At 35.5% G+C, this 21,822-nt stretch overlaps 1 protein-coding gene across 4 annotated transcripts in view; it reads right to left on the reverse strand.

Annotated features, from left to right (window-relative positions):
* The window catches only part of LOC150093064 (very long chain fatty acid elongase 7-like), a 40,988-nt gene extending 20,034 nt beyond the window's left edge, over positions 1–20,954 (reverse strand). Inside the window, exons 1-3 of one of the 4 annotated variants that reach the window (XM_090413761.1) lie at positions 20,847–20,954; positions 4,546–4,602; positions 815–948 (exon numbers count right to left, since the gene is read on the reverse strand). In XM_090413761.1, the coding sequence (XP_090269887.1) occupies positions 815–948; positions 4,546–4,570 (159 nt within the window). In that variant the 5' untranslated portion in view covers positions 4,571–4,602; positions 20,847–20,954. Of the gene's footprint in view, positions 1–757; positions 949–4,545; positions 4,603–7,920; positions 8,039–20,835 lie in introns of those variants that run through there. The other 3 variants (XM_090413758.1, XM_090413759.1, XM_090413760.1) reach the window with 3 other exon arrangements.
* Between the last annotated feature and the right edge of the window lie 868 nt (positions 20,955–21,822).

A 21,822-nucleotide genomic window follows, 5' to 3' on the forward strand; every position in this document is an offset into this window, starting at 1 on the left:
GACTTGCATATGTTAGTTCTACGCATGTTGTAGTACATATCGCTTCTGAATGTTTTTGTGTAGATTCGAGTTTTAGTCGGTTATCTTTCTTAGCAACCTACGGTCATGTTCCGTGAGTGTGGTTGGTCATCCACTGGGGATAATACTTGTAATTAACTCCTGTACTTCTACCTCAGTACAGTATCACTGATTGTTAACCTTGAATGGTTCAGTTTCTCAACAGTTTGCCAAGACAGGTCGGCAAAATGGTATCCTCTCACAATGCATCTTTCAAACTCCGTCAGTTCCCTTCTGGCAGCAACTTCACGCTAACGCACTAAATTGATAGAATCATATTCCTTCAATCCATACGGATACAAATCCGTGAAGTGTTATATGGCATAACGCATCTTGCCTATGAGGATGTCCGTTGATTTCTTTGCAAGCAGTGGAAGTTTGCTTTCTTCTAAACAAATGAAAGAAAAATGATACAGTACAAACTGCTAACATGGTAGCAAAAAATAATAATATTATACATATATATAGAACCTATCATTCCATAACCGAGCACTATACCAGATATACTTCCAGAAGAAATAGAACATGCCCTTAGATAGATAGATAGAATTACTTTCAGAAGGCTCAGAAATATAGAGATGTCAAGTTATTTGACAGTAACATGCCGTTGATTCTAAAAATAAAGGGGAATGGAGATAGATAATTTTCTGTGTAGTCATGATATTACTTGAAATATACTTCACAGAATAAAAACTCTTACTTCACATATAATCCACGTGCTGATTGCAGCCAATACTGTGTTATAGATTAGCATTACCGTTTTCAAGTCAAATGGCTCTCTTTCCTTCATCATCATTGGACCAAGTTTTTTAGCGAAAATCACATAACTGATAGCGATTAGTAATATTGCTTTTGGGTTCGATATCAGAGGCCAGTCATCCATACGTTTATCTGAAAAATGGAAGATATATATATAAATACAAAAATTACAAACAGAAGTTTCGCACTTTGTGATGTGTATTAGTATACAATGTCTGATATCGTAAAACAGATCTATATATTTGAAGATTAGCTGCGTACAGAGAAAGAAGGAGATTGGATGCAATATAACAGTATAATTTTGTCAATAATTAGTGCATTGGTTTTTCTGTACTTTGCGTTTCACGGTCATTATGAAGAACAGAAAAGAAACAAAAATTCGTACGATTCTAGCTCAGTTGGTCTCGCCGAAGACCTTTGGCTGGAAAGGTCTAGTTTCGATTCCATTTATGACGAAGAGCCTTTCGAATAAGGAGGTGGAGTTTCCTTTTTCTCTGAAACGCGGATATTCCTTCCCTCAAGTACTAATGTAGCACTGCTTCTCCACCAACTACTGGGTTGAGAGAAAACACTCACACGATGAACTGGACTTCCTACAATACCAATAAAATATTCAACAATTCACTTTCCTCCTACTTTCCCACAGACGATCAAGAAAAATCGCATGCTACCATATCTGATCACCGTATGCGTTCTGTGATTTTTCGGCAAAGATACCTCAGTATAATACTCAATAACGTGATCACTAATACTTGTTCTAGTCCCGATGGTATCTCTTTAACTCTAGCCACTCTTTATGCTACAGAGGCGAACAGCTGTTCTTTATCATTTATACGATCTCTTATGGTAAGAGATCGTATAAATGATAAAGAACATCTGGTACGTTTCTAGATATTCCAAAAAAAGTAGATATATGTGTATAATTAAACTACCGACTGATCGCCATCACCTCAATCTTCTGAAGAATAATGGGGAAATGCATCACTAGCTAACTTCTCCACTACCTACACCACCAGTATGGATTCTGCCATTCATGATCCATGGCAGAATGGATTCACATTACAGTAGTAGATACAATATGTTCGAATATATTGTAAGATAACATCAATGTGGCTTATGATCTTCTTTAACGTCTAAACAGGCCTGACAGCAGTGGAACATGAGCGATGTAAGGGTGTCTGTAAGATACCATGAAAAGAAATCTTATTCCTTGACCAGAGCAGATATTAGCTCAACATATAACCAAGGTGGCTGGCTCTCGCATGAAATGGTACCACGTTCCTTTTTCTCAGACATATTCGATGGGATTTAAGTCTGGTAAGTGTATTGGAACTGGTAGTCGTTGGATAGCTTCAGTTTCAAGATTCAAGATACTCCTCTATCACAAATGCTCTGTGAACAGTTCAGATTATCATGTATGAAAAGAAACTCTGAGCTAACTGCACCCCTACAAATCTCTCGGCACACTTACGGCATCCCTATCAATAACATGAAGAGGTGTGTGGCTGTTGATAATTATTCGGCACCACACGAGAACAGCGCATTCCCCTTGAATGTCTCGTTCTCTGATGTTGACAGGGTGGTGCCACATTCTTTTATCTCCAATCAATGAACTTCTAGAATCCGTTTGAAGGCTAAAATGAGACTGATCAGATGATAAAACTGTATTCTCTTTGTCACGGCTGCAAGTCGCATGTTCCTCTTACTAGTTTCATCATATTATGCTGTTATTTGTAATGGAATATGTCATGGGATATGAACCATTATTTGTTTCGTTGCGTAGCGTCTACTTGACTTGAGACATTTGAATCGTTTCATTGGCAATGTTTTTACATTTGACTGCAGCAATCTCAAGAAACAATTGATGACTTCTACAGTTCCATCTTGCGTTAGAGCCCGACAGTAGTTTGTTCTGATTGACATACTCAATCGGCCAAGGGCAGTTGTAACGTTCACATCTTTTGAAAATACGTCTTTAGTGCTGAACACAACACTTCATTACACAAGCCAACGTGCCATCTTCGCCTGCGACTTTAAGTCATCCAACGGCCCACTGAAAAATCATCATCTCACCGATGATGATTTGCCATCTTCATTATATTTAATTACGTATTCTCTCGTTTTTAGTTGTTATTTAACTTTAGAAGCTTTATTTTTGTATGCAGTAGGGACACAGGGCGAATAACTTCTAGACATGAAAAAAGTTGACATTCCTAATACAAGAAATGGCGTATGAGTTTAGGTATGTTTGCAATTTTGTTATCGTCAACTTTTTGAGATAATTGGAAGAATTCAGTTACTTCTCCAACTGACACATTTCTTATTGAATTCCTTTTTTTCCCCACAGCTTTTATGAAAGTGGCTGTGTAGTCTTTGATTTCAATTAAAAGCTTCTGTTTTTGATTCCCCTCTCCCAATTATAACTAAGAGATGTGTTCTTGAACTAATACTTTTCCTTTAATCTTATGATAGCCAGCTGACATTCACCACAAAGCATGGAAGGCAAATCTATATTCAACCCACTCAAAAATAAATATATAAATAATTGCATCAAATTTCTGATATACTGCTCTCCACTCTGTGCTCTATAAATTAATACACAAGGTCATCAAGTATCAAGTTCTTAATCGCTTGGAGAACAGTCAGCAAATCAAAACTATTCGTAAGATTTTTGCCAATCATAATGCATGGCACATCTTATTGCCTATATTACCATCTTCTGGACATAAGTTCTGGATAAACGTAGAGAAACCCATGTTATTGCACTTGACATTTTCAAGGTACTTGATATATTCTAGCATAGAGTTTGTCTCCGCAAATTGTATCTAATTCTATTCCTTCCACCATTTGTAACTGGTCTGCTAATTTCCTTGGGCAGTACCCTGCCTGTAATAGGGAACAGTGGTCTCCTTTCAAATTTCTTTTTTAATGCAGGCATTGCTAATGTTTCGTTTGTATCACCCAATCACTTCTTCATATATATCAACAATCTTCACCTACTCATCTTATACAGTCTCTTTGCTGACGATTGCTTTACCCGTTTCTCCTCATTCGACAAGCCTTGGGGTATTCAAACATCTTAAGCGACAAACCTTCTACAGACAATGCCGAAAAACGTTACTTCTAAAATGAGGTGACGGTAACCAAATCAAAACAACACTCTTTCAAACACATTTTTCAATTCTTGTTCTCGCAAAAATCTTTGTTATTCTCCTCTTGACTTTGATAACGGCCAGCTGAACAGTCAAGATCAAATCATTCTTCTTTGGTTGATACTTTATTGTCATATTTCCTGGCACAAACATACCAATTCTATACTATTTCGGCCTTCAAGACACTTGACATTATTTTACGCTCATGAAACTGTTCTTCACTTATCCGTCTACAAACTGTGTACATATCTTACGTCTCTCACTTCCTTTATTTTTTGCTTAGACCTAAAGTAACACAAAAACAGTAGTGCCCCAAGTCTTGCTGTTCAACTACTCTTATTGGTCTTTCTTTCCGTCTACGCCTGTTATGTGGAAGCATTTATCATAGACTACCCCAACTCTCTACTCTTCATAAAGCACACCAGCAGATACGTTTTCTTTAAAACTGCCTACAAGTGGTATTCATTTGCTTTTAATCTGCAGCCTCTCATGTATTGGAGCAATGTATAAAAGATTTGGATCAGTAAATGTGTATTAATTTGATGTTTCTGTGATAGATTATGAAATAAAATCCTACCTTGTGCACCAAATATGGATTCCATGTCAAATAACTGCACTCAAGTACTGGTAAGTACTGGAAGAAAAAAATATTAATATTAAAAATTAGCAAAAACGTATGTTATATAATTTCAACATTAGGTGTATACATTTTATACTTGTTTATGGAATAAATGCATAATAATTTCTAAAGTGAGAAACCTCATTTATACTAATATTATTGTTATGTAACACCTCCAGGGAGTTCAAAGACTCATCGAGGGAGGTTACTTACTCTACAGTTCTCCGTCTTGACCACTCCAGTAATCGCAATTATCTTCATCATCTACACCAACGCCATCTACTGCCGACTAACACCACTAGTATTTTCACAGACAATCACAAACATCCATGGCCACGGCGGGATTCGAACCCGCAGTCATTTGGCAGGAGAGTGGATACACTAACTAGGCCAGCATAAGTAGAATTTGTTTCATCCTACACTTGTCTTCTCACTGCAGATGTCCTTTTATCATTATTGTCCCCAACGTTTGAGCTCATGTAGCCAAATGACATTAAGGAAGATTCAGCCCAATTTCACAGTATAACTTACAGTAGATCTTTACGTGATCTAATTCCACAAATGTATTCAACTCATCAACCATTACCAAGTAAAGAAAAAAAAATATTCCTCTTATTCTTCTGCTCATTCCTCTTTCTTGAGAGATTTTCCTGAACAATATCAATATTTTCACACATCCTTGTTTCCGTCCAGTATCTTCAACTGATATCTTAGCAGTGAGAGGTTTTATTATTTTAACTGAATATTTTACTATTCTTTCTGTAAATATCTCTAACTTTGTATTTTCCTTTGTTTACTACCTAGCGTCTTATATATTGCATCGCTGTGAGTGTTTCATTCTATTTCATGCCAGGTTCTCAGCGCTGCAACACTTATATTTTCACATGCATAACAAATGTTGTTTACATAGCATAAATTGCTTTTACGAGTAAGAGTAAAAGGCATACACGCAAGAATTCTGTGTATCCTCCTTATCATGGTAGCAATACGAAAAGAGACACAAGTCAATTTCAGCCTTTAGTAAATATTCTTTCTACGAGTACAATATCAACACGGAATATATACATCTCAATAATTAACAGGTAATGCTAATGCTTTATAAGAGGTAAGAGGTAATCCGATGCTTTAAAGCATTCAAATAACCCTATAAAATTATTTGATCTGTACCACACTAATTTTAATAATGATTAAAGAGACAGAGTGTCCTAATATTTTCTTGGTTATGTACGAATATTTATGAGGATTCCAATAAATGAATATTTTTGCATGATATCACATCTGTATTTCAAATTTAGTTTTCACAGTTTAATCAATCCCAGATGTTTTTTTTTAAGTTCTGATCATAACAAATTCAAATTACTATTACCTAAATCTGCTTCAACTTATTGTCCAAATATGAACAAACCAAACTAAAATTTATGGAATCAAATCGTATTAATTACAAAGAACTCACTTATAGGATGAAAGTGAATTATGTTTAAATTAGAAAGAAATAATTTTATTTTCGTATTTCTGTTTGTTGGAATATACCTTGACATTGGTTAGAATTATAATCGAGGGAATCATCCAGTTCAAAACATGTTTGCAAATATATCAGACATTGGAATCGCGGATGGGCTAAAGGTAAGATAAACTGGAGGCCCTGCCTAGAAACCAAACGTTGAGCTTTTTCAAGCAACTAAAAGCCTACACTGAGAAAGGCTATAGCCGTCTCACACAGAGCAATGAAATTCATCTCTACATTATGAAAACAATCACAAAGATTCATCACTACATCCTGTCAGAAACAAAAACCAATGTTAATCCAAGTTTCTACGAGTAACTTTGGAAACGGATGAACAAACTTTGTTGAAGACTTTAAAATACTGTCAAGCGGTTTATTTCATGTTTATTTCATTTTTGTTATGAACAATAATTATAATTATATTGTCCATTATAGTGAACAGATGCTTAAAGAGGCACTTGACGATGTAGAAGAAGGAATAAAAATAAATGGAAGAATCATTAATAACGTATGCGGATTATGCAGTGGTGATGGCAGAAAGTGAAAATGGATTACAACAAATTGTTCAAAGCATTGAAAACTCTTGTAAAGAGTACGGACTATGGATTAACACAAAGAAGACCAAGATAATGATAATGGGCAGAAAAATAGGAGATAATGTAAAGATAAGATGTAGAGGAAAGATTTTAGAAGAAGGGGAAAGATTTCAATATTTAGGTAGCTGGATATCAGAAAAAGGAACTTCAGAGTTGTACATTAGAAATAGAATAGGCAAAGGTAAATCGGCATTTATGGAAATGAAGAGAATTTTAATAAACAAGAATATTAAAATAGGTGTTAGAATTGAAATAGTTAAATCAATAGTTTGGAGTATTGCAAGTTACGGAAGAGAGTCAAAGACACTCAGAAAGAGAAATATGGAAATAATTAATGCATTGGAAATGTGGTGTTATAGAAAGATGGAAAAGATTAGCTATACAGAGAGAATATCAAATCAAGAAGTTTTAAGAACAGTTGGAATTGAAAGAACGCTGCTCATGAATATTATGCGAAGAAAGACCAGATTTGCATGACATCTTCTGAGAGGTTCTTCGGGACACCTGACAAGAACTATATTACAAGGGAAAGTTAAGGGGAAGAGAAGACTTGGAATACCAACTAGCGAGTGGTTCAATGACATCGTGGAATGGACTGGTTTAAGAATGACAGAGGAGACAGACAGAGAGAAATGGAGAAGAGCTGCTCATCTGCTGCAACCCTCTTGCTAGAGGATGCTACCAGACGACGACGAAGACCATAGTCCATTAGTTAGTAATCAGAGTAATGAAACACAGATATTCGAACTGAGGGCTTTAATTGTCTTGAAAAAGGTATTACCTTTTGTTTCTAATTCAGAGTTATGTATCATATCATCGTGACAATTAATGTACTATATTACAAGTAGCCTACATCAGAAATGTTATAGCAGAACGTCTGCATCAGTGAAATATTACAACAGTCTGCCTTAATGTACTAATAGAACAGAAATTCGACATTAATGTACTACATTATTTCGAAGTTAATATTTTTTTTTTTTAAAAAATGAGTAAATGTTGCGGCGTCAGTATGAAACCAACTATCTTTCTTACGTTCAGTTGTTTTATATAAATATAGGTTAAATAAAGATTAATTCAGTTGTATACAGGATTAGAACCTATTTTTTATGTTTTTATTTAATTTTTTATCCAAATTTGATTGTCGTTATCGACTGAGCGGAACAGATTTTCAGCGGGAGTCAATGCAATCGAAATTAAAAATTATTAAATAAAGAAATATTTTAAACAACTTACAGATACTGAGAATATTCCTTTTGTTACCTTAAGTCCTTGTTACAGTAAATCCGAATAACGACATCCACTCTTGAGTTAATTTAATTCATTAAAGAGACAGTCGAACAGGTTTTCAATAGCGCGACATGACATACTCGTGTAATCTCGTTGAAATGGATATAAGGTAAGAACAAATATCAGCTGCATTTTAATCAAGTAACGAAGGTCAGTTAAGGTGTTTACTTTATCTTGTGTTTTCAGGAAATGTAGGCAGTTCTGAGAAAATATCGTATAAAACTGCAGTTATTAATAACTAACTTTCTCGTTATCGACAGTCCATCTTAAAAAATCACGTAATGTTGGAAAATCATTTATTCGAATGACATTGGGGATTTAAGAAATATTTCTTGGAATTTTCTAATGGGGGCAGCGTTCACCTCGATGAAATAGTTGTATATTCCTCTCTTACAAACCGCAAATAATCTCATCACACACACACACACACACACACACACACACACACACACACACACACACACACACACACACACACACACACACACACACACACACACACACACACACACACACACACACACACACACACACACACACACAACTATTACTATTACTCTGACGGTCCTTTGCACTTAGTTTAGCGATAATAAGCAATAAGTGTCTGTTTTTCAGTGCTTGAAAATACACAACAATCGACGTTACGAGCTTTTAAATTACTCTACTAACATATGTTAGTAGAGTAATTTAAAGCTGTATAAAATATTCCCATTGCATTGACTCCCGTGTTCTTTCTGCTGCCTTGAAGTTTTTTAACTAATACACTATATAATATCGATATGGATTTCACAGTGTTGATTAAGAGGAGTCATTAGTTATATACTGATTGAAAAGAAATCAACGAACATCCCCCTTGCGCAAGGTGCATCATGCCGGGTAACATAATGCTATACTAATGGTAATATATAAAGGAATATAATGCCCCCAAGTCAATGCTACTATATCGGGTGAAACGGCTGCGAGAAGGAACTAACGGAGTTTGAAAGAGGAGTTGTGAGCGGATGACATTTTTGCAGACCTATCTTTTTTGCAAATTGTTGACAAATTAGACCATCCCAGGTCAACAATCAGTGATACCATACCGAGATGGATGCGCAGGGAGTCAAATGCAAGTGCTACCCGCAACGCACCACACTTACCGAAAGTGACTGTAAGATGCTACGTAGAATAATATGTAAAAACTGCCGTTTTCCGACCGCCATGTTGAATGCGAAATCTCGGGCTTCGACTGGCACATGCATCTGCATATTACCTTTCAGAACATTCAGCACCGAAACTCACAATATGGGTTTCCATGGTAGGATCGGAATATGTAAGCCCAGCATTACCCGAACCAACATGCATCGTCTTCAGTGATGCAAAAATCGTGTACATTAGGATGTCGAGGTTCAGAAAGCTGTGTTATGGACGAATCACTCTAATATACCCTCTACCGAGCAGATGGATCGGTGTGGGTTGACGGATGCTCGGTGAACGTCTTTTAACAGAGTGTGTATATATTACTTGGTCCTTTATAGAGGACGTCATGGTTTTGTTGATAGTAGTTTGCATATGGTTTAAAGAGTGGTTTACATTTCATGATGAGTAACTGAAGTATTGTTTAACGGCAATAGCAATACTTTTTTATTTGCCAAGGCATTTGACAGATTCTTCATGGGTGCTGTTATACTAACTCAAAGAATGCAGTATGTCAGATAGTCTTGTGACATGATTACTTGTGACCGGAGAGTAGATGACTCACAGGTATCAGAGGATAAAGGATCGAAGTATGTCGGGGCACCTAGTGTAACAAAAATTAAGGGTGTCCAAGGCACTACCGGATTCGTATTTGGACCAGTGTTGTTTCATCTTTATTGAATAACGGGGATTATACGAGGATTGGCATGGTAGAGTTCCATGAAATAATTTTCTTCTAAAGACTCCTCTCAGAGTGTGCTGAAAAAAAAGGTTGTATGAGCAAATGACAAAGAATGCCATTATTTCTAATATTTCTAAGTGCAAGTTGATGCATTTGTGATATAAATGCATCAAATAGAAGAGATAATTAATGTTCAGGAACAATAATTTATAAGTAGTTATTCTTCCAATATAAAAATCTCTACTAAGAGACCATATAGATTACTTTTCTCAAATGTTACAAATGTGTAACATTTGAGAAAAATAATTTTCACTTGTTGGTTAAGATATCGGATTAAGCATAAATTGGAAACCAATATCACCCACGCTCAACGTAGCTAACATGGAAGACTACTGAAGAAAAAAAAATGCATTCACCGTGAGAACAGGGATCTTACTTCTCTAAAAGTGACAGATTCTCTCTCATCGGTCATCTGCATATGTTATCCAATAACTGTTACTTCAGAGCTGACATCCGCACCACACTTACAAGATCTGCCGCGTTCCGATTTCATGGTTGTTTATCTGAGATAATATCGCAGTTGTAAAGGCACAATTTAGTTTCAGCGGTTGACGGCCGTGTTTCAAATGGGGATTGCCAGTGGTATTTCGAGCAGTAGCAGAACCGTCAGGAAATTATCACCTAGCGTCTAGTCTGACGGTTCTGCTAGACTAGACGCTAGGTGGTAATTTCCTTATGAATGGAATAGTGTGTGAACATCACTCTGTAAGTAATTTAGTACTCCACTCTTTTATTTAGAAAACTTCCGAGTATCACCTAGCATATAATGTGTTATTATAAAAGCAAATATTTTAATATCTTCATGGGGCATGTTCAATTATATAATTCTGTCATCGTATTTTGTAAGCGTTCCATGTGAATCGTCAGTAGTTATGATACAGGGATTTCCCATACATATATGCATGAAGCCCTGGCAAATGAATTCTTCATTCCGCCATAACTGGTTGGCCTTGAAGAGGATTGTTTTGAAGGTCGACAGATGAATTGCATCATTATGATAAATGTTAATTATAATATTGTCCAGTTTGTTGTTATTTTTTCTGGTCATTCTTTCGGAATTCTGTTTTCCTACAGTTTATATAATTTCCTTGGTTCATCTTCAAGGAGCATTTGGAATAACAAAATCTCATAAAATTAATAAAATAAAATAAAAATAATAAACCGATCAAAAATCTTTCTCGGATTTTCGAGTACATATTCAAATGCCACGCAAATTCCGTTTCGTTTTATTTTATCATGTGAAAACCTTCTGTTGGCCATACCTATCAAGTTTTCTAAGGAACCGAGGGATAATTTTCCCGTGGTTCTATCCTGAAGCAGTCCATATTCAATAATAGGGAGAAAATCGCAATCTACCTGTTTGTAATATTATATCATATATAATTATCGGAATAACGAGGCTTCCAATTGATTTGAATTTCTGTTGCGTTTTTAAATACACATACAAGAAATTAAGCTAATTTTCTCACCATTATTTTACCCTAGGGTAAGAGCTAAAACTTTTTCCTTGAAAATATCTTCACAATTCCTCTTCTTAATTTCTCTTAAATAACTAATCGAATTTGTTAACATCGACTTCTTGTTTATTCTGCTACCTCAAATTACTAACAGTAATTAACACGCGACAAAAGGTAACAGGAAAAACACCTATTTTTGTTCTATGTATTAATATTCCCGGAATGTCGTAAAATATTAACAGCCATTTCTCTGAAAAACATGTTCATCCACATTTTGAAAAATAGGTTAATTTAGAAATGTCCATGTTTAGAATATACGGGGTATTCTTTTCTAAATGAATTTTCTGCTATTTGAACTTTGAATTCATCGTATTGTCAGTATATATGAAACATGCAGGAGACTAACAATTCTTTACAAAATATATAAATAAATAAATAAATCTGGTATAATATTCTTGCAATACCGATTAATGAAACGTATCTAATGAAGATTTGGGATGAGAAAAGTGATACGACCTCTCTAACAAGGCTTTCTCACTTCTCAATGCAGGTTGAGTCATATCCTTCAAAAGTATGCCAGACATAATTAGAAACACAAAACCTTATCCATTTCGCAGGTATATTAGTAAAATAAAATAAAAACGGTAGGCCGCAGGCCAGTCTTCAGATACTACAAGTGTCGAGCCTCATGAACAAGTCACGACGCTTTGTCCTTAGTTGGCGTATACGTTTACTGTCATATGCTCTGCAATATCGTGTCTGGAGCCGAATTCTGCATAGTGGTATGCTGCACTGTCGAAGCTAAAAGATACTTTTCTGTATGACTGTAATGTCCGGTCTAACCCTTCTAACTGCATATTCCCACTCTATTATTTTATTATTCTTAACATTGAATAAAAATCAAATTTATAACAAATAGTGTCAGCGACACTATGATTGAAATGAATCTCCTTCAGAAATTTATATATAAAAATTCCAAATGAAGCACAATATTCAAAACATGCAAGGATTCTTAATACAGGGTGTTCGGGATAAATTTGACATATTTATAATTAATTATATTTTTCCGTAAGTTACATGTATTAACACACACTTCTCTTCATTTAAAAGTTTGGACCCTTCTTCATTCACATACAAGATGTCAGAAAGGATGGATAGCTGGAACCCACCTGAATCATGGAAGAGAATAACTTGTATCATGATGATTCGTGCCCGCCATCAAAATAAGGATATTACGACTGCTGCCCAATGCTCCCTGAATACAGTAAAAACAATCAGGCATGAACTAGAGACTTGCAATGGTGACTACGAGGATGTAGCAAGAAGAAAGATCCCTAGCAGACGATCTGATTGCGTTCGTACAGCAGAATTCCTCGCAAATCTTCAGGAACAGGTGTTGAAGAACCCTGGCATTGGAATTCGGGCTTTGTTCGTGGAGTTGCTAACTGTAGTCAAGCCCTGGATAACAAGGGTAGGCAATGGTAGGCCGTATGTATGGCAGCAGGATTCGGTCCCTTGCCACACCTCTGGGAAAAGTCAAAAATGGTTGTCTGAAAATTTCTACGACTTCACCAGTCCAAATGTTTGGCCTCCAAACTCCCCAGACCTTAACCCGGATTATTTTGTATGGGGTGCAGTTGAAAAAGACACCAATCGCACTTCCAGTAATACAAAAGCCCAGTTAATGGATAAAATTAAAACAGTTTTTGCGGCCCTTCCCAGGGAGACTGTAGCATCAGCTTGTTCGAGGTTCCGAAGCAGAATTGAAGCTGTGATCGATGCCAATGGTGGTTATTTTGAGTAAATCTTGTTGATAGTATTGTAATTAACTCTGCCTGTAATGTTTTTTTGTCAATTCATTAAATTTAATAGATACAAAGAAGATTTTCTTTTTCCTTACGAAACTGTCAAATTTATCCCGAACACCCTGTAAATAAATAAGATAAAAGCATTTTTGCATCCACTTTACCAACATCCATGTCGTAACGCCAACAAAAGTGAAGGTCATCATCTCTTAACGACATCCTGAGCAGACCTTCAATTTTTTGGCAGAAACTCGAATTGCATTTCAAACAATCATAGTCCATTTTAATTGTCCAAAAATTACACGCTTAATAATTTGTTTCGTTACAATCGTAGCACTTATCCTTTGTGGAGATCAGAAATTGGTTGTCACTGAATGCCAAAATTGGAATCCTCTGCTTTTCACTTATTCTGGCTAAAGGTTTCCTTACTCCCATTTAGTAACGGTCATCCGCTGTATTTAACGCTAGAAATTCTGAAAACACTTTGTATGCTTCACGTTTCCATACATGAAGTTTGTGCTTCAGTAATCAATCCAGTTATATAGTAAGGTCATCTTCCTTGAACTTCAATATTCGCATATCTAACGGGCTCCTATTTTCCAACATTAATGAACAAGATGCAGAAGTGTTTGCTATTTTAACCAATTTTCCTTCCACATATACATAAAGGTCACCTATGCTCTCAATAAATTAGATCAAAATCTTGTGCAAGTTTCCTATAATACAAAATACTCTCCCTCTAATACCTTCAAACTCTAATCCATTTACCATCACTTTTTCTTCCTTTCCATAATCAGATTTCTATATTTTTATTAAAAATATGTTCCGATTGAATTACAGAAATCATACTCGCTGGTAAGAAAACTTTCATTCCCCAATATGCCAAAGATTAGCCTCTAATTTCCAAATCCTGGTTGGAAAAAGGTTTTAAGTTTCATCAAAGCAGTTGAAAAATGACAACTCAGATTTCCACACTTAACTTGCACAAGATCTGGCTTCATATTCAGCCTATGCAGAAGCAGGAATTAAATGAGAACAGTCATCAGCAAATATAAATCTTACTTCATAGAGGACCATATTTAAAAACTTGCCTCCAATTCAAATGGAAGTGTGCAATTTCTGGTCTTTTTGCAAATTCCATTGTATGCCATTACTGCTTCCTTGTGGTCTCATCATTTCCGTCTCTCTCTCTCTCTCTCTCTCTCTCTCTCTCTCTCAAGTATCAAAAGTATCAAGTATCAAGTATCAAAAGATGAAGCTGATCTCCTGGTTCATCTCGCTTCCTCCAAATTGTGCACAAATGACTAAAACTAATTGTCAGCTACCAAACACTAAGTACCATCCATATATTTCCTGTGGTGTTTCGGCAAAAATACATCAGAAGAATATTAAACATTTTAGATATTAAAATGTCTTCCAGACCTAATGGTATCTTTATCTAACCTTTCTTTATATTGTACTCCACAGTTACGACCTGTTCTTTATTGTACCTACAATCTTCTGTATACACACGGAGATTATAGGTACAATCTCGCTTTTATCATCATCTCTGGAAGCAAGTTCAATATATACCTAATCTATTCCAATAACTTTAGTTAAAATATGCACCCAACTACCGACCAGTAGCCAAAATCAATTCTATCCAGTAGTAACTTATTCCACTACATGATTACCATCCAATCAACAACAAACATTTGCTGTAGCTCTTGACATTTCCAGAACTTTTGATCGTGTCTGAAATTGAGTCTTAGTCAGTAAATTTCCATTCTTCGGTTTACGTACTACCTGGTATAGCTGAGTAGTTAACTTTAATTCCGTATCGAACTTCCGGGCGCATTCTTTCTTCTATATTTAAATGATCTTTTTTTTTTTTCTTTTGTAAAAAAATAGGTTCGGTGTTCATTCTTTGCTTGCAAGAAAAATTGAAAATTAAAACAATATCGAAAGAAAAATAAAAAAATATATATTTACTGATATTTTTACGTAATAGTGTGTTTTGGAATAAGAAAAACAAATTAAGTATGTAACCCAAAGTTTATTGCGGAAATATTTGTTGTACAACTATATAAAAAATAAGTAAAAAGTAAACAGTAATTTAAAAAAATGTATCAAATAGCTTAAGAATAGACGTAGTGAAAAATGCAAATTCCGTAAAATAACTAGGTTTACTTTCATACTTCTTATTCTCCTTTCCTTCAGGTATTAAGCCTAGTGGCCTGTTATGGAGTTATCTTTAGCCCATCTAAGCCGTAAATGTAACGAATCCGAGGATAAGGTGGCTAGCCCTATTCCTCCTGGTGTAGCCTATGCCTGTAGCTACGTGTGTTCACAGGGCAGGTTTGCCTGCTTGTGGGAGGAAAACTCTGCAGTCCAAGCCCAAGACCGGCTAACTTGACTATGTCTGAGAAAGATCCTTAAGCTTCTCATGTCGGCTACGGGAATCGAACCCAGCACACTCCTTTCCCAGGCATATGGTTGCGAAGCGCATAGCCGCTCGGCGCTAACCGCGTGGACTACTTAAAATTTCTAAATGTAACGAATCCATATGTTAATAAAGCTATCAGTACTCCGCCTACTGTTGGATACCGTTCTGAAAAAAGCTCTAGAGAGTACACTCCATTCATCCTACACATTCGATAAAACATGCATATGCTTCGTTTTAAGCATACATAAATCTGAAGACAGGATCAGATCACATCTTTGAAATGACATTTACTTGTAGGTTCTCCTGGCATGAATACATCACAACAATAGCTTCCACAGCCTCTAAAAATCTGATATTATATTCAGCTGTAGATGAATCTTTTCACCCAATGAACTACTAAATCTATATAAATCAAAATCTCTAGAACACCGTTCACGTGTTTGGAGTGGTGCGCCTAAAACCTTCCAAAAATTCTAAATGTTGCTTAGAAGAAAGTAATTCTGCTCACAGATGATCTTTCCCTCACTGAGTCACTACAGCCTCTATATCACAGGAGCACTGTGAGATGTGTGTTCAGCTTTGTGTCTTTTTAAAGGTACTTCCATGGTTGCTATTTCACTGAACTTGGGCCATCATTTCTGAACTTTTTGATTTGCTGCTAAATCAGTAATTGCAGCTATCCACTTCATCTTCTGAACTACTGTAAATACAATATATTGCTTCTCCTCGTCTTCCTTTTCTCTTTTTCGTTTCTTTATTAACATTTCCGTGTCTTCTGGAACAGCATTACATAGTGTTTCGGAATGACAACAATTTCCTACTCTTCAAGAAAACTATAATAAATTTCTTATTTCCCCATTCCTTTACTGCACCCCACGCAACCAACTGACGTGCTACAGGTTCTACTACCTCTCATGTATACTGTCGATATACAAATAAAAAGTAATGAAGCTTTCTCCTTCAGCGAAACTTTCTTTCGATTCCTATGAAACATATAAGTTAAAAAAGTTTAACATCTAATATCTATCATGCTAACATCATCACTTGTCGAATCATGAAAACATAGATAATTATTTTTGGACTGAGTAAATAAAATGTATTTCTTTCTTCAGATACAATTTCAGAAAGCGAGCAAGAAATTTGCACATTAAGAAAGCAGAAAGAAGAACCGAGATGAGTGTATCACTAAATCATCTGGTAGGAGTAAACTCCAATTAATTAATGAGCTCATTGAGTGAGAGTAGCTCTTAAAATGTTGAGACTACAAAATGCCAGAAAGTTAAAGTTTATTTAGTTTACTTGGTTTGTACTTCTTTCTAGTTCAGTAAATTCCTGTACAGTGTGTTTGCATGTGTTTGCTATACAATATCCACAGGTAAGCTGGAGGATTTGGCATTAAACAGAGATAAATTATTTGCTTCTACAGCGCTGAATTATTTTCTGAAATAAAAGGAATCTTTGTACCATGGATAAACTTAAATTATCGCCTCTCTACAAATGTACTTAAGTCATACAGAAGTGTTGATGCAAAGTAATTTGATTTATTACCTATGTAAATCGAAAGATAATTATTTAGGTTAAGTCATAAAGTTTTAATCCAACTGAAACTTTTCCAGACTTCTCGCTGAAAACGTAGAGATGATAGAGGCAAGTACATATAGCTTAAAATGAAGTTACGTTTTGTGAACGTTTCAATGAGATGTCGCATACTTTATCTACGTTTTTGTCCCTGATAATGATATGGGAATGGTGCAACCAGGTATGAGATTTTATAATTCAGAATAAAAATTAAAGACTAGTATGCTTTAAGAAAGACGTTTTTTTGAAAGATTATTGACAAGATGGTAGAGGCAGGGGTGTTGCCGTACTCAGGTTAGGACCTTATTACCTGGAGGGGGATATGCTAAGCGTATAAAAGCTAATCTCAATAAATAATCGTTTTTTTTTTACCCTAGACCAAAATGAATCGTTGTATTTTCATCAATTCTGATTAACTTTAAAATTTTGTAAGAAATAACGATGAAATTGATAATATTATCTACTTTTATATCTGCAGTATATTTATCAGAGTTGTTTAATTAATAAGATAACGAATGTAGCACTGTAAAGAACCAAACCACGTTACCGCCAAGACGTCTATAGATGTCAAGTTTATCATGGATGCGAAGTGCACATTAAACTTTTAATACCATTGATATTACATTGAAATATGTGATGGATACGAAGCGTATGCATATCCATATTTGATCCATAATGGCTGTTGAGCTGGTTAAGGAACACTTTTTTATGATTATCTGAAATGACTTCATTGCCTGTTAATGTATTTATTGTCGGCGCGGTTAGCTTAGTGGCTGTGCGCTTCGCAACCATATGCCTGACGAAGGAGTGTTCTAGGTTCGATTCCCGTCTGCGACGTGAGGAGCTTAAGGATCTTCCTCAGCTATAGCCAAGTTAGCCGGTCTTTGGCGTAAACGGCAGGGGGTTTACCCCCCAGATTTTCTGGGGTTTCATCCCGCAAGCAGGCAAACCAGCTCCGTACCCACACGGATACAGTCAAGAATACTTAAGACAATCCCTCCAGCCAAAGGTCTGAATTGTCAGCTATGCCAGTCCCGAGCCAGGGTAAAAATAGGGGGGAAAGAGGTGGTGCCATACCTCCCCTTGATAGCGGCTCAAGGCCGTTGAATCCATATGAAATGAATGAATATTTTGTTTTTAGGTGGGGCTGCAAAGCGCAACCTTGTCGCCACATTAGATTGACTCAACTAAAGCTGAATCAATCTTGTAATGCGGCGAAGGTTTTCTTTTCTGAAACTCAGGTTTGCGATATCACAAAATAGGAAGCAGTCTGAGAATGTAAGCAATTAACTTATATAAAATGTTTTCCTCGTGTTCTTAATGTTTCTAAATTGATTCTTCACAATATGAAAAATCTTCATGATTCATAAAGCTGACCAAGTTGAAACTTCGAATAAAAAAATGAGCGATTTTAGTAGAAAGCCTAAATTTAAATCTAAATTATAAGGAAAATTCCTTTTTATTTTCATTTCGTGAAACTTAAAAAGAGTTATCACTGTAACCGTATGGCCTTTGTGCCAATGAGAATGTTCTGATTATAGCAATAATAAAAATAATAAAACAAGAAAAAGAAAGGAGAAAATATTAACCAAACTGTATTGTCAAAATAATAAATTATTTTATTATTTTATTATTACAAAATATTACTTTTAAAACTGAATATCCCTTTGCCATATTGCTGTGCATGTTTTACTTTTTTTTAAAATTCTGAATACCACAACAAGGTTGTTGCTTTTTATAAAAACAATACTTTGTCATTACAATTATGGTGTAATTAAATGTGGGAAAAGAAAAAAGAAATACGCCAGAAAGTGAAATATTTGTATTCAATCTAAACAGTGCATTTTAATAAAAATCCTTCTAACAGAAATTCAGGTGTAACATTTAACATTCTTCAAACAAAACTCACCTAAAAACTGCTTAGACAATGACAAAACACATTTGAAAACAAACTGAACATATACACTGCTCAAAACAATTAGCGGATATTTTAGTTGTTTTGTAAATTATAAAGATATATAAACAATTTACAAATGTAACACATTTATTTTAAAATATTCTTAATAAACAACAGTGTAGAACACGCAACTGCGTACAAAATCATGTTAAGACTTGTCGAAACGTGTCTTAGCCGTATTAGAGTGCGAGGGGTATAAAAGCATGGCTTGTTGCGCTCCCTTTCACAGTGCATAATTATCACTTCAATTGTAAACTTGTGTCACTTACCACCTATTATTTTGTTAAAAATAGGATATCAAAATGATATCAAGGAATTCATGGCTTCGAGAGCCATTGGTCGATTACAAGCTGGACAAACGCAGTAAGCATGTCCTGTTTCTCAAAGCGTAATTTCGCGACTTTGGAATCGCTTTCTGGAGACAGAAAATGTTTGCCGAAGACAAGGTCAAGGTCGCTTATCATCATCAACAACTCCAAGAGACGATTAGTATTTGTCATTACTTGCTAGAAGAAATCGGACACTTAACGCAACACAACTTCGAAGTGAACCTGCAGTAGCAACAGGGAGGCTGGTGTCGACACAGACAGTAAGAAATCGTCTTCATGCGATAGGTGTATATGATTGAAGACCAATGGTTTACATTCCACGTACTGCAAATCACAAAAGAGCCCCAAGAATTGGATTGGGGCACAGGAACACCGCAATTGGACAGACGAGGATTGTACTCGTCACTAAAAAGTGCGCGAATTGAATCGCATACTTTTTGGTGAACCAGTCCATGTTCAGTGTGCAACCAGATAATCGACGTACTTGATATGGCGTAAAAATGGAACAAGAATAATCCACAGTTTGTTCATGAAAGACCCCAACATCAAGGTGGGAGTTTGATGGTATGGGCTGGAATAAGTATAGGTGGAGATACTGATTTCTATTTTATCAGAAACGGTTCCTTAACAGCCCAGAGTTATCGCGATGAGATTTTGGAACCTATAGTTCGTCGATATGCTGCTGCAATTGACCAAGAGTTCATTTTTATTGATAGAATGCTCGTTTACACTGTGCAAATTTGACACAAGACTGGTTTGAAGAAGAATGTATTGAACGAATGGACTGGTCTGCCTGTTCACCAGATTGTAATCCAATCGAACATGTCTGGGATGCTTTAGATAGGCGCGTTTCTCTCTCGACTGGTACCTCCATGATCGCTCCAAGAGCTCGAAATTACTCTCACAGAAGAGTGGGGAAATAACCTACAAGAACTGTTTGATTATCTTATCCGATCCATGCAATCAAAATGTACCGCTGTTTTGGCTGTTAATGGAGACCATACATGTACCCTATTAAAAAATTAGCAAAAGAGTTTTTGGGCTATTCTTGTTGTTATTCTTGTTAAAATTATTTCACGCTAAAATGTATAATTTGATAAACAGCATTGTATTGAATTTTGCATAATATCAAGAATATTTTATATTTTTTAATATAAAAAATAAAACATTTTTATATTAAATATTTTATATTATATATTTATATTAAATATTTTGTATTTCTCTTCTTTGATATTATCAAGTGTTAAATATTTGCTCCACATACCGGTTGCACATGGCCAGAAATAAGTTTTGAAAAATGGTATGTGGCTTCCGAGTCTAAAACTTCGAATATCTATGCTCTTATAGTAAATAATTACTAATGACCTCGATACAAATCTTCAAACAACTTACGAGACACTTACTGCGCTGGAAGAAGAAGAACATGAAGAATTTAATGTTGCCGAAATGCTGCTATCAGCTTGTCACTAAGGTCTAAACTGGTCTCACCAACGACTTTAGTTAGAAATGATTCCTTATATTGTAATGCCTACCTTAGACCTGCTACTACAAGTTTGGTGAGTGAAACCTTATCTGATAAGGTTTCACTCACCAAAGTAAAAACATGAAAAAGGGGGGAAAACGATCAAGGTTAAATAAATAGTTTTCACAGCAAAAATGGTGATTCTCTCATTGGGAACAAGCCAAATGATGTGATTACGAAAGTTTCACAAGACTTTATTTCCATTCAGACATTAAACCTAATTATCATTTAAGGGTCTTTTTAATATATAGGAGCTCCTCCCCCTGGCGCCTACAGTTCCCCCCCCCCCCCCGAATTCCGCGCTGGTAAGCCGGTAAGACAAAAAACGTGTCGTTTCAAACTTCAGCTTATCTTTATACATATAGCATCCAGGAATCCATTAGCAGAGCTAATCTCAGGTGGTATGGTCACTCAAGCAGAATGGGAGAGGAAATATTAGCAAAACAAGTGCTTTCTGCACGTTTGCAGAAAAAGACCTTGAAGAAGAGCAACTAATAGGTGGATTGATAGAGTAAAAAAGTGCCTTAGAAGAGAGAAATATAAGACCTGATAATATCGGACTATTGATAGCAAACTGATTTGGAGAAAATTGTAGATAGGAAGTTAGTAATGGTGTAAATATTTTCATGTATTTTCATATCCTGTACACTCCTATATATATACTGTATATATATATAGGATTCATATATATATATGACTCATATATATATATATATATATATATATATATATATATATATATATATATATATATATATATATATATATATATATATATATATATATATATGTACCTTATGGCAACTGTATAGGTAAAAATTATAAGTTCTGCCTTACTTCAACCTTGGTATCACCAC

The sequence above is a fragment of the Typopeltis vanoorti genome, chromosome 24 (assembly GCF_054136105.1).
Source record: "Typopeltis vanoorti isolate ZY-2024b chromosome 24, IOZ_Tvanoo_1.0, whole genome shotgun sequence".
Lineage (NCBI taxonomy): Eukaryota > Metazoa > Arthropoda > Arachnida > Uropygi > Thelyphonidae > Typopeltis > Typopeltis vanoorti.